Source organism: Mus pahari, chromosome X (genome assembly GCF_900095145.1).
Source record: "Mus pahari chromosome X, PAHARI_EIJ_v1.1, whole genome shotgun sequence".
NCBI classification, from domain to species: Eukaryota; Metazoa; Chordata; class Mammalia; order Rodentia; family Muridae; genus Mus; species Mus pahari.
The window spans coordinates 116,066,455-116,088,684 of record NC_034613.1 but is presented as its reverse complement, the minus strand read 5'-3'; the positions used below and the strand labels follow the sequence as shown (position 1 = coordinate 116,088,684).

The following is a 22,230-nucleotide window of genomic DNA, read 5'->3' as shown; positions in this document are numbered from 1 at the left end:
CCCGCAGCGTGGGGGAGAAGGCAGCAGGTAGAGGGGTGGCGGGGAGCAGGGATGGCAGCGGAGAGACGCGCAACTGATGCAGTCAAATGCCACCCTTCTAAAGTGAGGCCCTCACCCTCCCTTTCCCCGAGCGCCTCTTGGGCGACCACCCCTCTAGGTGGAGCCCCTCACCCACTCTTTTCCATAAGTCTCTTGGGCACCTATGAGCTGATCTTGTTTGTTTGTGCTTTTCCCCTCCCCCAGACTCTCCGTTCAACTCCACATTTCTGGAAGAAGCAAACTACCAGGAATCCGAGGGACTTGAACCCTCAAGAGGAGAAGCAGCAGCGCCAGTTACAGAAGCGCTGCAAGCCTGGAATGGGAATGAAAACCTTGGAGGCGGCTTCCTGGAGTCCAACGCTCAGCTGGGGGAGGCGGATGCCGCCCCCGTGCCGCAGTCCCTGATGCGTCCTCTGATGCGGCCCTTGCCGGCAAACCAGCCGCAGGCCCCGCAGCAGCCACCGGAGCAGCCACAGGAGCAGCCGGAGGACGAGCAGCTGGAGGAGGAGCAGCCGGAGGAGGAGCAACCCCAACAGGAGCCGAAGCCCCGCCGCTACCGCATCTGCTTCACCCCAATCCAACTGCAGGAGCTGGAGGCCTTTTTCCAGCGCGTCCAGTACCCCGACCTGTTTGCTAGGTGAGTGGCTTTTTCCTGGGGTGGCGACCATGTGGCAGGCAGGCTCGGGGCTTTGCTGGGTGGTAGCACGCCAGAGTCAGGGGTCCGCTAGGGGGCGCGAAGAGCCAGGGGTCCAATTTAGACCTGCGGGCTCTGGGCCAGCAGAGCGCGCAAAAGCTGACACTGGTTGCCAGGCAAGCGGGAAGGAGCGAGGCAGCGGAGCTATCTCGCAGCGGAGTGAGAAACCTGCTTTACTTAAAATGTTGATAGTGAATTCAGAATGAGCTTTTGCAGTTTGGCTTTAATAATAAATAAATAAAATAGTGTTTTTTCTGCATTTAGTGAATTTTTAAAAACTGATTTTGTGCGCGAAATTAGTGTCCCTGTGGTAGGGCAGGGCAACACCAGGAACTCTTCTCCCACCCCGCCCTGGAGAGTGCTAAAATTTCCAAAATCTGGGATTTGCTTTGGGCCTCCCAATTCTGGCCCCGGTGAAATGAAGGACCAGAACCGGTTGGTGTGCCTAAGCAATGAAGACAGAGCCCCTCTCTGACTTCCAGGCACTCAGCCTCCAATTTAGAAACAGAAAAAAAAATTAAAAAATCTCCCCTGGGCACGCTCGACCCTAAGTAGTTTTGTACTTCCTTCTTTGAAAGTGTATTTCGCTGTCTTCGAATAATCAAAAATATTCAGGTTCAAACATCATCATCTTGGGGGTTAGGGTTTAGCTAAGTATTTTGCCAAGGAGGGCTAGAGTCCTGAGTTGAGCCCCAACCTTACAACAGGGATGGGGCACTTTCTGGATAATTTGTCATTTTGGGGTTTTGTACAGAGCAGTCTAAAGAAAAAGATTTCTAAGATTTTCTGCTGTTTCACAGACAGAAAAGTCATATTTAGCTAACTATCAGGCATTTTCACGTGTTTCCCTTAAAAAATATTTAAATTGAACAGATAATTTGTGAATAGGAAGCCACCACCTAAATCAAGTCTCTCTTTGTATTATAGAAAAATGCATTGGAACGTGGGGTTACAACCCTGTCTTTCATTTTAGCCACAACTCCCAATACTAACCATTGCCTCTTTTCTCCCATCAGAATGGAGCTTGCCCGACGCCTGGGCTTACCTGAACCTAGAGTGCAGGTTAGTAAATTTTTGAAAAAGTTATGTGGGACAGGTATTCTAAAACACACATCAGGTTATAATTTCACTGACCTATGAATGATCAAAAGGTTATAAACATGTGATCTGACAGGCATTTCTTTTCAAATTCCATACAACTTCAATGTTATGACTATAATTAAAGTTCAAGTAACTTGTCTATTCAGAAATTTATTTCTTTTTTTCCAAGTTTAAAGAAAATTTTATTTTCTAAGTTGACAGAAGAGCTAACTATTAAGAGTAAGTCCAAATGGTGTTTCTGTTTTATTCTACTGTAATGTTCATTTAATTTAATGGTAACTCAATTGATCATATGGGCGATGGTTCTCAAAAGGACATTTTCTTACATCTAAGATTTTGTTTTCCTATTTTAGCAGTATTTTAATGTATATTTTCTGGAATCTCACTGAGAAATGCTCTTCTCCTGCTGCCTTCTTATCTGTATTAATGTAAAATACCTTTTTCATTTATTTAGGTATTGATAAACTTTCTATTTCAGGAAATAAAAAGGTTGTGGGGAAAATGTTTAAAACATAAGTGCATCAAATAACTATTTAGTAGAAAATTAGGACAGGCTTCTTTTGCCATACAATGGGTATGTGGTGGAAATAACTGTATACTTATTTGCAGAGCATCCAGAAAGACACATTACCAGAAAGGACCTGGTACAGTTCATCTGCATCTATGGCCCAGAAAATAGTTTAAAAATAGTAAAGGGAGAGAAGGGAAACACAGCAATACCTCAAGCTCTACACCAGGCTTAGTTTGTTATTTGTAATTTGAGTTGCATATAGTTTTATTTTCTATTATGACATTCATGATCCAATATCCTAAACAATTATTTTTTTCCCCTCTGATTGAAGGTTTGGTTTCAGAACAGAAGGGCCAAGTGGAGACGACTTCGGCGGGCACAAGCATTCAGAAACATGGTTCCAGTCGCTATGAGTCCTCCTGTGGGTGTATATCTTGATGATCATTATGGTCCCATCCCTATTGTGGAGGTTATTTGGAAATGCTACCCAATGGTGCCACGTCCCATGCATCCTCAAATGATGCCTCTTCCACCCAGGCCCCCTCCAGGATTCGGAATACCTCTACCATTTAGGCCACCCCCTCCACCACCTTTTCCCTGGCCACCTGTACCACCTGATGCGCACATACCCAATGCAGCGCTGAGATATAACCCCTTCCCCTTCCCCTTCCCCTTTCCCTTCCCCAACCCCAACCCCTTCCCCTTCCCCAATCCCAACCCCTTCCCCTTCCCCAACCCCTTCCCCAACCCCAACCCTAATTCCAACCCCAACCGCAACCAAAATTTTGCAGGTCCCAGATATAGATACTAAAGTCTACATCAGTTTTCCAAAAGTGTTTTTCAATCAGATTGATATTGTTTGTAAACACTCTCAAGCATTACTTGTCAAGAAGCTGTTAAACGAAATGTACAAAGTTAATGCCTTCTTTGTTTTGATTTTCAATAAAAGTTTGGATTAGCAGCATATTGGCTTCGAGAGTTATACCAACTTAAGGGAATAGATGAGATGTAGGGGGACTGCCCCACCTAGGGATCCCTCCTGTCTGCAGACACCAAACCCCAACACTGTTGCTGTTGCCAAGGGGCGCTGGCTGACAGGAACTTGGTGTGGCTGTTCCTTGGGAGGTTCTGCCAGCAACTGACCAATGCAGATGTGGATGCTTGGAGCCAATCAAGCTCAGGGACCCTGGTGGAGGAGTTGGCCAAAGGACTGGAAGAGCAGAGTGGGGGGGGGAGTGCAACCCCATCAGCTGGCCAGACGACCCAGTGCTCCCAGGGTCTAGACCACCAACCAAGAAGTGTACTGGGAGGGATCCATGGCTCCAGATACATAGGCATGAGAGGATGGTTTTATCAGACATTAATGGGAAAGGAGGCCCTAGGTCTGTCCTGTGGATGTTTGATGCCCCAGCATAGGCGAGGGATGCTGAAGTGGTGGGGCTGGAGAGGGTGAGTGGGTAGGGGAGCACACTCACAGAGTCAAAGGGCAGGGAGGAGAGAGGAAGGTTGTGGGATGGGAGGCTTGTGGAGGAGTAACCAGGAAGTGGGATATCATTTGAGATGTAAACAAATGGAATGATTAATAAAATATAAATTAAAATTTTTTAAAGGGGTATGAATGGAAATTGCTAAGGGAAGGAAATTTAAACAGAATGTTGAAGAGGACTCCTTTTAAAAGGTAGTAGCCCTAGGTTACTTTCAATAGGCCATGTTCATTATGAAGTTTTCCAAGTGCCCAAAGCAAGTATGCATGGAGTAACATGCTGTAACTATACCTCCACCCTCTCAGTTCACATTACTAGTTTGTCTAGGTGAGAGCACATGTATGTGCCTGATGGGTTTGGGGAGTATTCCTGGAAAAGAAAAAATCATTTCTAAGCATGGTGGTTCAAGGAACCCATGCCAAGTTCTGGACTCAAGAGAAACACTCCAGGTTACTCACCACTCTTAAGGGCCTGTCTCTGTAGTCCCCTGACCAAGGCCCCAGTTTTGTAAAATGCTTTCTATTTTGTGGAGGAGGAGGTGATTGGAGCCATTCCTATCCTATACCCTTTCATCAAACCCAGGAAAGGGAGATAGCTCAGGAGTAAAAGTTCTTGCCTTGTAAGGCTGGCCACCTGGAACTCACAGTGGAAGGAAAGAAATGACTCTGACACCCCAGACTTGTCCTCTGTGGAGCAGCCACACATGCACCGTGGCACATGCACACCAGCATTCAACTCCCATCACACATAAATAAAATGTATAATAATAATAATAATAATAATAATAATAATGGCAACAACAATGACCATACTGACCCTGACCCTCCCCCCTTTTTTTACTGATTTGCCAAGCCCTGACTGTCTATTAACTGACCAAATTACAAAAATACCATAGCTGACACCTTAGTTCTTCTGTCTGTTAAGCCTGTTTATCTGGTCTTCCCTGTTGCCAGCATCTCCATCTTCCACAAAGTGAGTTGTCTTCTTCTTCATTTCCCCTCCTGGGAAAGATAATTCGAAGAGCCATAGGAAGTTATTCACTTCCTTGAAGCGTTACCCAACTGTATAGATCTCATGACCTAGATCCGCCATGCAGATGATGCCAAATTTGCTAAGAGGTCCAGTAATCAAAGAATTGTCTGTCAAGGCAATTCACTTCTTATTGATTTTGCCATAGCCTCGCTTGTAGATGAGCTCGTTTACTGACTTCAGGTTGGGGTACCCCCACACAATGTAGGGTTCCACAATCCTCAGCATGTTAATTGAAGCTTTGTTGAGTTTAACAAAGGTGCCCTTGAAAATCGGTTGAAGACAAAGTTGCAGTACTGGGCAGACCTTCAGCCTTACTCCACTGAGACCTCAGATTCTGATGACAAACATCAATTTTGCTTCTGGGGGTACTTAAAAAGTTTGCAGCTTTCCTGACTACAGGAAAGGTATACCTGCCTGCAGTCCTTGTAATAATGCTTCTGTCTTCTCCTAGATGAGCTTCCTCCTTGCCTTCAGGGCAATGTCTTCAAGGCAAACTTCTTCTGCAGGTGCTTCACTTTCAACCCTGCAAAATTCCATAAGGGTTTCTGGCATAGCAGGAAGCCTTTTTTTTCTTCTCTGGAACAGCCTTCATGGTTTCAGAGAGACACACAGAGAGAGGCAGAGAGAGAGGGAGAGAGAGACAGAGAGACAGAGACAGACAGAGAGACAGAGACAGACAGAGACAGACAGAGAGAGACAGACAGACTGACAGACAAAGGCAAGAAGGGAGGAAGGAAGGAATATTATTAAAGAACCATTAAAAGATATTGCTTCCTTTCTTTACAGGCAGAAGAGCCAGTTGCCATAGATTTCCCAGCTAAAAAGCAGACAATTTCACCATGTATATTTTTTACATTAAGCAACTTGAACAGAATCTTAGTTCCTATGGGTTCCCAGGAACACATGGCAACTCACAATTGTCTGTAACTCCAGTTCCAAGGGATCTGACTTCTGCAGACACCAAGTATATACATAGTGCACAGATACTTATGCATGCAAAACAGCTATGCAAATAAAAACAAATAAATAATTAATGAAGTGAATTCCCATAGCTGACTCTCAGACCTAGTCTGACCCACACACATTTTTTTTAAAGGAAGATATGAACTTTATAAGAAAAAATAAACAAAAAAATCAAGGAGAAAAGGTTTGTTTTCAATGGATGCCTTGGTAGATAAGGCTACTTTTAGCTACACTGGCTTCCCCCTCCCCAGCCCCCTCCCCACCCCACTCCTGGGAAAGGGCAGGGTCCAACTCAAAGCAGCGGCCACAACCATAGAGTCTCATCAGCCACTGTGGCCCCATCTGGACTCATCATAAGACTCAGGACCCAGGCTGTGTGACCTTTGAGCTTAGCCACCTTGGCCATGGTTGGTTACTTCTAAGTAACCAGCTGATCCTGGGCAGAGCTATGACCTGAGATATGCTCCTTATAATGGAGAAGCCACAGGATGGAGCACACCTGGGACTGCACATCCACGGCACTTAGACCCCAGAGCAGACTTTCCAAATGCAAACATGTCGGTCACTGGTACCTCCTCCTGTTGCCAGGATATTGGACTGCCAGGGACACCATGCAACAGAGTTGACAACTCCTTGATGTTGAGTGTTTGCAGGGGAGCCCAGCCACTTTCTCCAGGACCACTAGGCCACACGTTGACAATGTTTTCATTGCCACCCCTTGCCAGATGTCATCCATCTAGGGCCCAGAGCAGCCCACATACTTCCTGGCTATGGCCGCTCGACACTCAGTGTGGTCATGTGGTGTTCTGCTACCCGAACATTAGGGTGACACTCAGTGTGGCCACATGGTGGATGTGGCCAGACTGTGAACTACTGGACAGGATATAGCTGTTCCAACTGAGGGAGCTTACTCGAGCGGAGTGACTGGTCATGTTTCGAATTCGTTTCTGCTGCTGCACATTCCATAGCTGCACCTCAGCATTGCTGGTGCCCACAGCTAGGTAGTTGCCCTCTTTGATCCAGGTCACAGAGGATATGTAGTCCCCAGGCTGCTCCATTCGCAGCCAAGAGCAAGATGTCACTGGAACCAGCATTCCATAAGTACACTGTTCTCCAGCGCCACAGCCAAAACATTTCCAGAGCTCCAATTCAGGTAGTAGTCACTCTGGATTTTAGGGACATCAAGGCTCCTGGCTGGCAGGGAAGGAATGTATCTGTTGCAAGCCTTCCGGCTGAAGCCAGGCGTGGCTTTCTGACTGTAGAGTACCACCAGTCTGTTCTGGTAGGTAGCCTTCTGGGGCACTCTGAGGTTTTTCCACTGAGCCCGAGGATCTTGGCTTCCTTCATATCAAAACAGTTCAGAGCCCAGGCTTTCTGATGCTTTCCTGGTGGGCGTCCCCCTCCACTTTCCCTCCTCCCCCATCTCTCCCCACCACCTTCATTTGGGTAGTACTGCGTTGGGGGATATAGTGATCATCTCCGAGTTTGCTAGGGGTGGTCTGAACCTAGGAATTAGATTTGCCAGGAGTTCCAGCCCGGGGTCCAAGGGAGGACGCTGTGTGATCTGTTGGAGGCCCGCACGGGCTAGGGGGCTGGACCCTTCCCTCCCTTTGCTTCGCACTGCCAGCAAGCAAAGGGTACATTGGGGATGGGCGCTTCCAGTTGAATCAGTGAGTGCAAATCGCTCTCAAACACCAAACGGAGCCACAGCCCTGTAGTGCGTCCAGTGGGACTGCGTTCTTTTTTGGACCAGCTGACCCACACAAACTTTTACAGTTTTTTTTTCCTCTTGGCAGCTAGGAATGAGTACGCTTTCACATAACGTACGAGGACTTCAAGAGACGTGCATATTACTTCTTAAAAACATATTTTCAAAGAAGCTTTCGTCTATTTTTTTTAATATGTGCATTACAGGAAACAAAACACGAGAAGGCAAGAACGAAGTCACCCAGTCACAAGTCACTCAGCTCGATGTGTCGTTCTAAGTCTGTACTACGCTTTCCCCACATTGTGAATATTCACAAACGAAAAACCCCACAATAGACGAGGGAGGATTTTGATAACCAAGAAGAATACACTATGCCATCTCAATCTGTCAGACAAAATTGTAATACCGTCTTCCTTGGCAACCGAAATTTCATAGAAGACCAAAAAAAAAAAAAAAAGCAGCAGGTCTCTAGATAGACGGACAACGTTAGAATTAAATTCTGCATTCGTTCGATTCGGTGCTCAGTGTGCAACCAGCGCTTTGGGGATCAGCGCGTGAGGGCAATGAGCAGTGAGTGCAAATCGCTCTCAAACAGGACCGAACAGGAGCGCACTGAGTCACAGACCCCATAGTGAGTCTGGTGGGGTGGAACTGCCTAAAGAGTGTTCTTTTCTGGACCAGCAGACCCACACAAACTTTAAAAGAAGTCCTTCCTCTCTCTCTCTCTCTCTCTCTCTCTCTCTCTCTCTCTCTCTCTCTCTCTCTCTCTCTCTCTCTCTCCCCAGCTAGGAATGCTTAGTACCCTTTCACATAATGTATGGCCTCGTACTGGCAAAGTTACATAAAATTCTGTGATCATTCAGTGCAAGGAAACACAACACAGCAGACCACACTAAGTATAGCATTCCTAAGTTCATCATCAGTTCTACACACTAACATATGTAGAAGAAGGGGTGTTCCTGCTCGCTCAAGAAATGTATTCATTGGGCTGGAGAGATTGCTCAGTGGTTAAGAGCATCGACTGCTCTGCTCTTCTGAAGGTCGAAGGTTGTGAGTTCAAATTCCAGCAAACACATGGTGGCTCACAACCATCTGTAATGAGATCTGATGTCCTCTTCTGGTGTGTCTGAAGACAGCTAGCTACAGTGTACTTATGTATAATAAATAAATAAATCTTTTTTTTAAAAATGTATTCCCATGGAGCAGCTGGGAGGTGCACCTATAGCGGGTGCTCTCAGGATGTCAGTCTCAACACTTGGCTTGTGAACCTCTCTGCCTCTTCGGTCAGCCTAGTAACATGAATCTCCCCACACTGTCCAGACATGGCTTAGCAGTTCCATGTTCAAGAGGAACCCTTCTGTCAATTCTCCCATAGTTCTACTTTTAACCGTGTGCTCTCCTTTAGGACATAATGTTCAGGAATGAGCTGTGCAAAATGAACACAAGTATTTTACCAAGATGCACACACATAGGGCCCCTTGGTACAGCTGTCCTCTGGACGTAGTGGTACTAGCAGTTTTTCCCTCATCCATAGGTGATACTAGTGAGAGGATTAACAAAGGCCATGCCCAGAAGGCATCCCTCCCCAAAAGATTAGCCTGAACATTAGTGACTCTTTTGCTACTTCTAACATCCTTTAGGCACTGGGATTTACCTCCAATGCCTGGCAACATTAACTGAAATGCACACCTAACCAATGGCTAGACAACTTGAACCAACCAACAGCTACATTGCCTCTTTCTGAGCGCTAAGCTTTGCCCTAGCACACCTCCACCACCTGGCGATAGCATCTGCTCAAAGGCCAAGCTTAACCTCCATTTTCCCGGTGTGACCATTATTATGACATAATAAAGTAATCCTAAAAAGTGGTGTCAGCCCATGTTGTGCATTTTTTTTACACTTATACAATACTGTATGTACATGTGCACACGGGTGCCACTGCACTTGTGTGGAATCTAAAAGATATGCTGTGAATCACTTTTCTCCTATCAAGTAGTTCTTGGAAATCAAACTCAGGTCACCAGCTTGGTGGCAAGCACCTTTACATACTGAGCCACCCTACCAGTCCAAACTTTCTTACTATTTTGAGACAAAGTCTATATAGCCCTGGCTGACCCAGAACATAGAGATCCACCTGCCTCGCCCTAGAATTAAAGGCATGCATTGCCATATCATTAAGTCTATCATGCACTTAAAATTCTAGAGACCAGATGTTCCCAGTAAGCACTTGCGTTTCCCCAGCATGTGTACACCGCAGTGAATACACAGCACACCTAACAAAGGCTGTGGTCAGAAGCAACCTTCCAAACAGCAAGGTTCTGGTCTAGCTCCTCTCCCAGTTCTCTTCACCCAGGGGCCATGTGTATGCAGCTGTCATGTTTTTGTGGGAGAGATTAACAATTTCACTTCCTAAGTGGGTTTAAGAAGCGTTTTTTTTTTTCCATACAAATTTTAACATAACTTACAAACATGCCTTTTCACTAACTCTACTTTGTCACACACTGGCACCTCTTGACTGTCTAGGAGGACTAGGTGCTGCAAATTTGGACACTTCTTCTATACATTGCAAATATAAGGAACAATTACCAAACTTGCGTTAGCATTGGGGCCTTCGTTCATTTTCCTTCTTCCTCCCATCCAGACCCTCCTAGGCATTGCTCAGAGGCGGTTCTGTCTTTCTATTTCCAAAAGACAGCACTTCACCATGAGTTTAAACAGGAGAATCTACACCCTGGGTTATTTATTATGTCTATTTTTAACATATTTTGTACACTTCTAAACACCTAGAAGATGTTTCAGATGAGGACATGAATTTGTCCCCTATATACAGAGTAGTGTTGAAACACACATGTAACGATGGTTAGATCTCAAAGTGTGAACATTTTGGCCTCTGACCATTCTTCCCCTTCAGCCCGCCTTGTGTTCCCCTGACACAGGCACTGGTCACTTGGATGATACACTTTCACAACTCTCTTCTTACTACTTTTGTATATATGACTACCTAGAGACTAGATATCACAGGACTCGTTTGTCCAGTATGTACAATATATACAGTATAGCAAAGTTACATGAGATGCATACAACATACGGGGTGTTGGGTAAGCTAGAAATGTCTAGCACGTGAACGGAATCTTTTTACAGTTCCTTCCCTCCCACCTCCTCGATCCACTGAACAACTACAGCAGGTACACTATTCTCAGAGGTGGGCTAACAATTCTATTTCTACACACAGCATTTCTCCAGTTTAGAAAACTATATACACAAAATATTATTGTACTACCTGTACTTTTAGAGTGTGTCAAGCACTTTCAAATATCTAGAAAGACTAGATGTTTCATGTAAGAACTTATCTATGACTCATATGGCATTGGTAAATAAAACTGTATGCAAAGCAATGGTTATTATCTGAGGTATCTTCTAAATATAACCATTTGGGCTTCAACCCACTTTCTTCTCCCTTCAAACCAGTAGACAAATATAGGCATGTGTAATGGTTAGAAACAGCTGAGCAAATCCTATCCCCGAGCCATTTACAGAATAAAATTTTCTATGAATTTTAATGGTGTACACTATGTGCTAATTTTACTACTTTGTCATACATTGGCAACCTCTTTAACATCTAGAGTCTAGATGCTGAAAATTTAGACATATTTGTCCATTATTCACAGTATAAACACAGCAAAACAAGATGCAAATATATAGAAATGGCATCAGAAAAGGTGGCCATTGCCACTGCCTACCAGCACCTCCTCCAAACCCACCCACCCCCAGCAAGTAAAGACAGTACTGCTCAGAGGGGCTCATCACCCCACTCCCCAAAGTGGGGTGTTTGCAAAAAGATATTTACAAAGTGATACTTCACTACCTCTACATTTAACATATGCTGGGCTCTTCTAAATGTCTAGATAGACCAGATGTTTTAAGTAAGGACTGCTATCCATTATGTACACAGCAGTCCAGTAAAGGGTACACATGTATGTAACAATGGTAATTAAAAATTCTTTAACACAAAATGTAAAAAAAAAAAATCTTGTTTTACTAATTCTACTTTGTCATACACTGGCAACCTCTTTAACATCTACTGTGACTAGATGTTGTAAATCAGGACCCCCACCCCACCCCCGTTGTCCGTTACATACACTATGTACACAGAAAAGCCAAGAAAATGGTACAGTGGTTCCTTTCCACCCACGGGCCACACTGGCTTAGAGCTCTGGATTTCCTTCTCCTGGTAACCAGGGCACAAACACAATGTGGTCAACTGAGGAGAGGTTTGGCTATTCCTCTCCAAACAATATTTCAAATGAATCTGAACAAAAATGTATTTAAAGAATGTTTTACTACTTATAAAATATGTCAGGCACTTCAGAGCAGCTAGAAATACATTTTCAAAAAAACCTGGCATTTTCAAACACACACACACACACACACACACACACACACACACACACACGGTGAGAGGTAAGAAATGAGGAATAAAATGTATACACAATACAATAGGATAAAAAGAGAGAGCAGGGCACTTGGGAGGCAGAGACAGGGGGATTTCTGAATTTGAGGCCAGCCTGGTCTACGAAGTGAGTTCCAGGACAGCCAGGACTAAGAGAGACCCTGTACTGAAGGGAAAAAAAAGGAGGGAGCCAAGTGTGGTGGTGCACACCTTTAATCCCAGCACTCAGGAGGGAGGCAGAGGCAGGTGGATTTCTGAGTTTGAGGCCAGCCTGGTCTACAGAGTGAGTTTTTATGTCGACTGGTTACACATTGATCTCCTACCTCTACTTTACCCTGAGTCAGCAATCTCTGCAGCTATAGGTCCAGATTTAGCCAAAAGTTTAAAAACAGCCTGAGTTGAGAACTGCTTTTTCTTTTTCTTTTTTTTCTTTATTTTCTTTTTTTCTTTCTTTTTAAAAATTTTTTTTGGAGAACTGCTTTTTCATATTAAGTCTTTGCCAACGTTTCCAGTTGACCTCATGTGGTTGGTGCATCTCTGCTTCTCTTGGGTAGAAGGAAGATTCACAGCCCAGCCTTCAGACTGATCTTTCCTCTCACCGCTTTTCTGGGCCGCTCACCTTCCTGCAGGTCCATCAAGGCCTCTGTTCATCCAGGTCTGAGTGCTCCTCCATAGTTGGTCTCCTCTGGGCGGGCAGTGGCCTGCGGTTCTTGTGCAGCTGCCACAGGCCTCGGAAGCCCTGAAGGGCCAGCCTTAGCCTTCGGGTGACCACCATTCTTTCTGCCATGCCAAGCTCGCAGCCACCCAGAGACATCCTCGAAGGCCTGGATGGGGCTGGTGAGATAGCTCAACAGGTAAACAAACTTGCTTACTGACAAGCTGGACTGAGTTAAATCCCAGGAACTACAGGGTGAACGATCCTGCAAGTTGTCCTCTGATATCCATACATGAGCTATAAGTTATGGCATGTACACATGCACTCTCTCTCTCTCTCTCTCTCTCTCTCTCACACACACACACACACACACACACACAGTGTACATGCTAAATAAATAAATACATAAATAAATAAGTATTAAAGAGAATAAAAGTGCCTTTCTTTAAACAAATGGGAAAATGATTGTTTAAAAAAGGAGGGAGCCAGCCGGGCCATGGTGGCCTTTAATCCCAGCACTTGGGAGGCAGAGACGGGCAGATTTCTGAGTTCGAGGCCAGCCTGAGTTCCGGAACAGCCAGGACTATATAGAGAAACCCTTTCTCGAAAAAAAACCAAAAATAAATAAATAATAATAATAATTAATTAATTAATTTTTACAAAAAGGTAGGGAGCCGGGGCGTGGTGGTGCAGGCCTTTAATCCCAGCACTTGGGAGGCAGAGGTAGGTGGATTTCTGAGTTTGAGGCCAGCCTGGTCTACAGAGTTAGTTCCACGATAGCCAGAGCTACACAGAGAAACCCTGTCTCAGGAAACCAAAAATAAATAAATAAATAAATAAGGAGGGAAAATACTGTAAATACATAGAAAACAAGGGAACAGACCTTGTTTTGAACTGTTTTCAAAGGACAGACAACTTGCCTTGTGATGTAATCTTGCCATGCAATTGTATCTAACATTGGGAATGCTGTGAGCACAAGTGGATGTGTTGAGAACTTCTGTCCCATCCTTTATGGTCGGTTTGATTACTTTTACAGTTGTTGAAGACCTCAAGGTAAAGTACAGTGCTCAAACACGGTCCTTACCTGTGCTTCCTGTTTGATAGTTCAAGTTGGTTTTGGTTTTGTTTTAGCCCATGGTCTCTCATTGAGACAAGGTGCAAATTTGATACAAATTGACCCATACAATTTGGCCATGAGTTCTCAAACTTTTAGTGGACAAAATCACTGCAGGAAACAGCTATCATTTTTTTTGGTATTTTGTTTGTTTGCTTGTTTTTAGAGACAGGGTTTCTCTGTGTAGCCCTGGCTGTCCTGGAACTCACTCTGTAGACTGGGCTGGCCTCGAACTCAGAAATCTGCCTGCCTCTGCCTCCCAAGTGCTGGGATTAAAGGCCACCATGGCCTGGCTGGCTCCCTCCTTTTTTAAACAATCATTTTCCCATTTGTTTAAAGAAAGGCACTTTTATTCTCTTTAATATTTATTTATTTATGTATTTATTTATTTAGCATGTACACTGTGTGTGTACCACCACCCGGCTAGAAACAGCTATCTTGATATAAATCTCATCATATACCTCCTTTGCTGACAAAAAAAGTGCAAAGTATTGCAGGAAGGAGGATTTATTTGAGACTTCCATACTGTTTCAACTTTTCAATGTAGTTAGAAACCAGCAAGAGCCCTTACCCAACATCTCTCTCCAAGGAAACACATTCTTGTTTTCTTTTGAGGTACCCTCATACAACATTACCTTAATTTCCCATGTGAGACAGTTCGATGTTTCTGGGTCTCTTACGGGAAGTTGAGGACAGGAACCTAGCCATATTCTTTCACACCACTCTTCAAAGCGCTTCCCTAGGCCCCTGGGAGAAACCCACTTTAAAGGTAAGATTCCAGGAGCTTATAGTCATCCAGTACACTGCCCTCATTTTGCACAGGAGGGAGTGCAGGGCTGGGACAGTGCAAAGGCAGAAAAGGCCATCCTCTATGTGATCATGTACTCTCCTGGAACCTAAGACTGTCCCGTGAGGAGCCCAGACATACATATCTCCTCGGCATTTATCCGGTCCATCTGCCCAAGCTTAGCTGGAGGAAAAATAAGCAAGTTCTCCTGAAGACATGCAGTATCCTGGTGTCCACTCTCCAGCACTAAACAGCAGGGGCTTGAGAGTGCAATGTAGTTTGTACCCTCCTCACAAAAGGCTGCATGCGCTTCCACTACAATAGCCCTCAATTCCCCCAATCCCCTTGGAAAGCTGTGTCTGCCAACTGGCACCACAGCACACATAAGCCAAGGGCCAGCTCTGGGCTTGTGTTGAGTTAACTTTTTTCTTTTCTTTGTTTGTAAACCGTCACTATACAAGTTGTAGTCACTTTGACACGTGGCTAAGCCTTGCCTTCTTCAGTGCCAGTCTCTCCTACTCAGATGTCACTGTGGCATTGTGCAGCCAGGACTTAAGGTACAATGGACCAAAATAGAATTTTCAAGTGCATCCCAAACACTTTGTGTGGCTTCTCGTGCAAAGTGTAGATCTTGTGGAGAATGTCTGGACTCCCAACATTTACATGCAAATAGTTTTAGACTGGAGAAATACATAAAAGTCTCCTTCTAAAAGCACATTCTGTTGTGCTTCACCAAAAGACACAAGTGATCCAAGAATTTACCATGCAGACATGGGCAGCATAATTGGTACACCTGGGCCCTTCAGAAACACAGCCACCACAGAAGACTCAGCCAGCTGAGAAATGTCATGTTTGAACATAAATTTCCATTCCAGGCCTACAAATATTGCATTGTGGTTTAGGAAACAAACAAAAAAAACCAGATAAATAGAAACAAACAAAACAACAACAACAACAACAACAAAAACCAAAAAAAATAAAAAAATTAAAAATAAAAAAAATAAATAACTCTGCCCAGTCTCTATTCAGGTCTCCTTGTAAAAGAGACACAAATAAATAGAGCAAAAGAAATTTTGATGACCAGAGCAGAAAATCAGGGTGATCCACCAGAGAATGGAATTCATCTTAGTGGCTGGGTTTAGGGAACTGTGTGGTGAGTGGTCATTATTATATGGTTGGTGTCTCTCAGAGGTAGATAGTGGAGACCAGGGAGGTAGCTCTGGCCACCTGGGCTTAACAAAAGAAAGGGAAACATGAGAGTCAGCTCATAGGCCTCCATGCCTCATTCTCCAGCCCATACCAGGAGGTGGTAGGAGAGAGAAATGTACAGGACCGTTATGCTACATGTAATCCAAAATTGATCAAACTGTCATTGCGTGGAGTACAATTTAATATTAGACTTCAATATCTCAATTAAATAGAATCATACTTGCCAAGAACACAGGTTCATGTGGATTGTAGATATTTTTTTTATTTTTATTTTTTTAAAAAAGGGGGGCAAATCACCAGGAGATCCCTTTTTTCCTATTTGTCCTTTTACATTTTAATTTCCATTTATTTGCTTTTGTTACTCTTTGTACTCACTGTGTTGAGCTTTTGTGCCCTCATTTTGGCAGGATTTAGTGCACATTCAGAGCAAGTGAATAGTTGTCTTTTTCGTCTATTGTTCTAGCAAGGAGTCTGTCTCCAGCCTGACTCTGTGACACATCATGGTGTTATAATAGATGACCATGCCTTGCTCATTTCTGACGGTCTCTTTGTACCATTCTGTCCTTCTTCCTCTAGCTGAATTATTCAGGAACTGACTGTTGGAATCCTGCCCTTTCTATCAACCTCTCCTCCTTCTATTTTCTTTCATCAGGTTCGCTTACCCAGACATTACCCCCATGTCACATAGCACCCGAATGCTTGAAATGTGCATCACTTACCTAATAGGAGCCTCCCTAGCTCCTAGCATCTGACTGAAACTTAGCTGTACAGTGACTATATTCTTTTGTGTCCCTTTTTGTGCATTCCAGGAATAGCCTTTATTGAGTATCTTAGTTCTTTAGCCATGTTGCCTAAAACAGGTCTTAAAACTTGACTACAGATGGGTGTGGTGTCTCAGGCCTTTTACTACAGCAGTCAGGAGGAAGAGGCAAGCATATCTCTTTAAATTCCAGGCAAGTATGACCTAGAAAGTTCAAAGACAGCCCTAGTGACACTGCTGTAGTCATCAGAAGAATGGTCACATTCTGTTCTTCTTCACCCTGTGCCCCAGATTGAACATACCTATAGAAAATGTGAACCAACCGGCAGCCGTAAGTGAACACCATACATAGCCTGAAGCACAATCTCCAGGCCTGTCTTATCAAACAACCTCTAATCCATTTATTAAAACAAATGCTAATTGTTGTGTCCAGTTGAATTTTGTACTTAGTTGTTATTCAGCATTAGTTGACTAATATTGGAAAGAATAATAGTAGGTGACATTACTCATTATAGAATACCTCATCATTCACAGATTTAAGTTGTTGTGAATTAACATAAAGGGGCCTGCAAGCATTAGGATGATGGTAGTCACTTTTAATTCAGTAACTTCTTGTAGCTGTGTACTACAAGTTCTTAGTCATTGTAGTGTCTTAGGCAGCAAAATATTTAAATAACCTTTAAATAATAATAATAATAATAATAATAATAATGCACAGGTTTCTCCTCCCACTTTACCTCAGTTCAGCAGCTGTAAATGGGTTATGAGATGTCTTAGAAGATTGCGATTGAGAAATAGAGAGTTAAGAATCACACAGTCTCGTTTACCCTTTTCGATGGGTAAATCGAGGCCTCTATCCTGTGCTTGTTTCAGGCTTAGATTCTAAAGTCAGCCATTTCAATGATGTTACCTCTGCCCTTATGGGCATTGCAGGTATGGCTGTGGGAGGTGGCAGAGAGGAAAGAGGCTATGTCTAGCTTCAGTGTTCTAACCTGTGAACAAATGCATGGTTAATAGCCTAACAGTCGATGAAAAATCTGAGCCTGAGACCACCACCACTCTGATGCTGAGAGCCCCAGACAGGGAGCTAACAACACTGCATAGGCCCACATGGCTCCCAGGGTGGGGAACCGTAGGAATCTAGAAGAATCCCACCTGGAACCACAGGCCCTCCGGGCAGGAGTGAGTCAGACACAAACAACCCTTGTACTGGAGCCATTGGGGCAGGCTTAGGTGAGGAGTAAGGCTGAGGAAACCGCCTGATCAGCTCCATGAGGCTCTGACAGGGAGCTAGCCTGAGATGACCACTAGTTTGGTGCCACACAGGGCTTGAGGGGGAGAAGATGTCTAAGATGATCCCCGTCTGGCACCATAGTGCACGAAACATAGCACTCCTGAGACCACTCCTGAGATATTGAGAGATCCCAAGTGTCACTAAAAGGAGCAAAGGTAGTGAGGATCAGCTTGATGTGCATAGCCAATGACACCACCAACCTGGGACAAAGGTTGGGTCCTGGCCTGTGCTGACACTGGGAGCCTTGCCTAGCAGGGGCTCTGTTAGCACAAAAAGCCAGGTGGACTTAATTGGTCTGGGCTGTGGCCCAGGGATGCTGTTTGAGTACTGTGCAGAACTGGGCCCAATTCTCACCTGGGTTTCTTGGGAGAGCTCACCCTGGAGGTATAATAGCAGGAAAGCTGACCCCACCCCTATCCAGCTGCAAGTGCTGGGCCCTGCTCTTTGTGTGAGCTGCCCCAAGGGGATGAGCAGGAAAGAGCTGGCCCTACCACTGAAATCTTCAGTACAGTGCTGTGGATGAGGGAAGAGAAACTCTCCTCCCCACCACATCCCTCACCACCTTTGATAGGTGGAGACCTGGCCCTGGGATCATAAGAGCAGGAGTGATGTCTCTGCCCCTCACCTGATACAGTACTCAAGGGAGTGGGCCCTGTAACTTGCCTGGGCAGCACAACAGAACTGGCCCTAGTAGAGGTTGCTGGTGAGCTGGCCCCCTGAGGGCACAAGCATGGGAGAGCCAGCCCTGTTGTTGCCTGCTGTGTAGTGGAAACAACAAGGAGAAAAAACCCTCTCCCCTCCCCCCTTTTATCCACCCTACCACGTACAGGCGAAAGAGATGGCCCAGACAGATCCTGCGAGCTGGAAAGCTGGCCCTTTTCCCTCATCTGCTACAGCACTTGGGGAAAGTAGACCCTGAGCATTCCCCATTCTTAGACGACCCATTCATTACCCAATCATTTTCCACCAAATGAGGTCCCCCCCCATGCAGCCAAGTGTGGAGAGACCAGAAGTCAATGTCCTCAAATATTTGTAGCAATTGCCTTACCCACAGAACCATCCATCCCCCCCCAGGCCCTTCACAAGGCTTCTGACTGCTTGAGGTTAGTCTATTTGTTTCTTTTTTCCCTTCTCTCTCTCCAATCCCCACCCCTTAAACTGAAAACTCCAGGAAAGAGTGTCAAACACATGTTTTGTTTGTTTGTTTGCTTGTATGTATGTATGTATGTATGTATGTATGTATGTATGTATGTATGTTTTAACATTCAAGATGTGTTCACAAGGAAGCAGGGACCTTGGAAGCTTAGGGGTCTTGAACCAGATTTTCTAGGTCAGCAATGAAGCAATGAAGAGGAAATAGCTTTCCAGAAAGGGCTCTGAGAAGAGCTGATGAACTAAATTTGCTCATAACTGAAGGGCCAGGTTAGGGAACAATAAGCACTGTCATTAGCCAGACAGGAAAACTATGAAGCAAGTGGGATGGAAAGCCACATACACTGGGATGAGGATTTTGCACGTTCCAAAAAAGTAGTATGCACATTATCAAGCCAGCTTAAATTTGAACACAGACTGGAGAGGTTTTTGTTGTTTGTTTGTTTGTTTTTTGAGACAGGGTTTCTCTGTGTAGCCCTGGCTGTCCTGGAACTCACTCTGTAGACCAAGCTGGCCTCGAACTCAGAAATCCACTACCTCTGCCTCTCAAGTGCTGGGATTAAAGGCGTGCACCACCACTGCCCGGCAAGACCCCACTTTTAGCTGAGGAACCATTGACAATCAGTAGAGGGAGTGTTTTCTTTGTGTGTCCTCCATAATAGGCTGCCATGTTCTAGTAAATGGCCCTAGACCAGCATACTATCAGCAACACCTGGACTCAATGAGTTTTGTCCACTCAGAAAAGAAGAAAATACCTAATATAAATTGGAAAAAATTTAAAAAATAAACAAAAAAACAAAACAAAACAAAAACACTAAACCCAGATACTATTACACATGCCAGCAAGATTTTGCTGAAAGGACCCTGATATAGCTGTCTCTTGTGAGGCTATGCCAGTGCCTGACAAATACAGAAGTGGATGCTCATTGTCATCTATTGGATGGAACACAGGGCCCCAATGAAGGAGATAAAGAAAGTACTCAAGGAGCTGACAGGATCTGCAGCCCTATAGGAGGATCAACAATATGAACTAACCAGTCTAGTTGCACATGTAGCAGAGGATGGCCTAGTCAGCCATCGATGGGAGGAGAGGCCCTTGGTCTTGCGAAGATTATATACCCCAGTACAGGGGAATGCCAGGGCCAGGAGTGGGTGGGCTGGGGAGCAGGGCGGGGGAAGGGTATAGGGGACTTTCAGGATAGCATTTGAAATGTAAATGAAGAAAATATCTAAAAATTTTTAAAATTTTTATCTTAATTTTAATAATTTGCATGTGTTTATATCTTTGTGTGCATATGTATGTATTAGCACAGGTATCCTGTGGTCAAATCTTCCTGGAGCTGGAGTTATAGACTGTTGTGAGCCACTCGACAAAGGGGCTAGATAACTCAGGGCCTACACAAGAGCATTCCTGAGTCTTAACTGCTGATCTTTCCAGCTGTGAATACTTTATTATGTGCAAAAATGTGAGAACTAATACAGTGTATTTTCTTGATAAATATTTGTCAACTGCTAAGCACTGTATTCTGTGTTCAGATGAAAAGCTAAATAATCTGCTTTTAAGAATCTTACAGGCAGCTGGGCATTGGTGGTGACACATGCCTTTAATCCCAGCACCTGGGAGGCAGAGGCAGGCGGATTTCTGAGTTCAAGGCCAGCCTGGTCTACAGAGTGAGTTCCAGGACAGCCAGAGCTACACAGAGAAACACTGCCTCGAAAAACCAAAAAAAAAAAAAAAAAAAAGAAATCCTCCAGGCAGGGTTAGTGACACACACATGCCTGTAATGCCAGCACCCGATCGGCTGAGGCCAGGCGGTTGATATGAGTTTGAGTCCAACCTGGGCTACAGAATAAGTTCTAAGCACAAAATGAGGTTCTTTCTCAATGAGGTGAGTGGGAGGAAAGGAAGGAAAGAGGGAGGAAGGGAGAGAGGAACTTACTTTTTTTTTTTTTGCACAAAATGACAGAGAGGCATAATACATTAGTGCAAGTACTATGCTACAACAACAGACCAAAATGAAAAAAAAAAAGGAGCCAATAATTTTATGGGAAGACAAGGCCTTGAAGGTTTTGGAGAGTAGGGAGATTAAAATTAGATATTTAGGCATCATATGAAAGTAGGTTTAAAATGCTAAATGATGTATAGATCTTTCATTTTTGCTTGCTTTGTTTCTTGTGGTACTGGGAGCTGAATCCATGGTCTAACACATGCTAAGCAGCATTCTATCACTGAGCTCTATCCACAGTCCTCTTTTCAGTTCTTAGGGGAGGAGGAGCTCACTGCTTTGCACAGGCTGGCCTTGAAATTATTTTGTAGCCTCCTTAGTCCCTGAACTTGCAATCTTCCCGCCTCAGCCTTTGTAGCGGCTGGGATTTCCGGTCCGGACCACCAAGTCCAGCTGTGACTTACTTTTTGTTTGTTTGTTTGTTTGACCATGTCTCAGATTCTTGGATTTGACCCTCCAGCCTCAGCCTCTCAATTGTCCAGGAATACTGAGTAGGAGCATGTACTATCATGCCTCACTGAGATATTTTTTAAAAATTATAACACATAGCCAGGCAGTGGTGGTGTATGGCTTTAATCTCTGAGTTCGAGGCCAGCCTGCTCAACAGAGTGATTCCAGGACTGCCAGGACTACACAGAGAAACCCTGTCTTAAAACAACAACAACAATAACAACAACAACAACAACAACACACACACACACAGACACACACACCTACATAGGAAATAAATGCACAGTTTAATACATTGCCACAGAACTGTTACAAGTTATAAATTTGTAAAAGCACCATGTAGTCCTCAATAGCATCCACTGTGTTCCCCTAATATTCCTTCTCACCACTACTATTTCTTTGTTATTCAAAGGTTAGCACCATCCTCATCTTAAAAAAAAGAAAAAAAAAAAGACCAGGACTGGAAAGGTAAGTCAGTGATTGCTCTTCCAGAGGAACCAAGTTTGAGTCCCAGCAATTATATAGGAACCCATAACCTTCTGTAACCCCAGTTCCAGGGGATCTGACTGTCTTCTTCTGTCCTTCTTGGGTACCAGACATACAAATGTGCAGGCAACACACACACACACACACACACACACACACACACACCAGATTTGCTAAAATAGAAATAGAAAGATAATGAAAAAAAACAGATACCATATAAAGATAAATGCCATAGTTTTGCTCATAATTGAAAACTAAATTTAAAATAATGAATAAAATGTAATATAATTTTAAAATTGAATAATTTAAATTTTAGCTTCTCTCTCTCTCTCTCT

The 22,230-nt window shown here is 44.2% G+C and overlaps 1 protein-coding gene and 3 pseudogenes across 1 annotated transcript in view; 2 read left to right on the top strand and 2 right to left on the bottom strand.

Annotated features, from left to right (window-relative positions):
- The window catches only part of Esx1 (ESX homeobox 1), a 4,566-nt gene extending 1,410 nt beyond the window's left edge, over window positions 1-3,156 (top strand). The window contains exons 3-5 of the mRNA XM_021188700.1: window positions 244-676; window positions 1,750-1,795; window positions 2,677-3,156. Of these exons, the coding sequence (XP_021044359.1) occupies window positions 244-676; window positions 1,750-1,795; window positions 2,677-3,156 (959 nt within the window). The remainder of the gene's footprint in view (window positions 1-243; window positions 677-1,749; window positions 1,796-2,676) is intronic.
- A 1,576-nt stretch (window positions 3,157-4,732) lies between these two features.
- Window positions 4,733-5,766, bottom strand: LOC110314499 (annotated as a pseudogene).
- Window positions 5,767-6,016: 250 nt separating this feature from the next.
- LOC110314498 lies at window positions 6,017-12,617 on the bottom strand (annotated as a pseudogene).
- Window positions 12,618-17,418: 4,801 nt separating this feature from the next.
- Window positions 17,419-17,533, top strand: LOC115063228 (annotated as a pseudogene).
- Window positions 17,534-22,230: the final 4,697 nt, after the last annotated feature.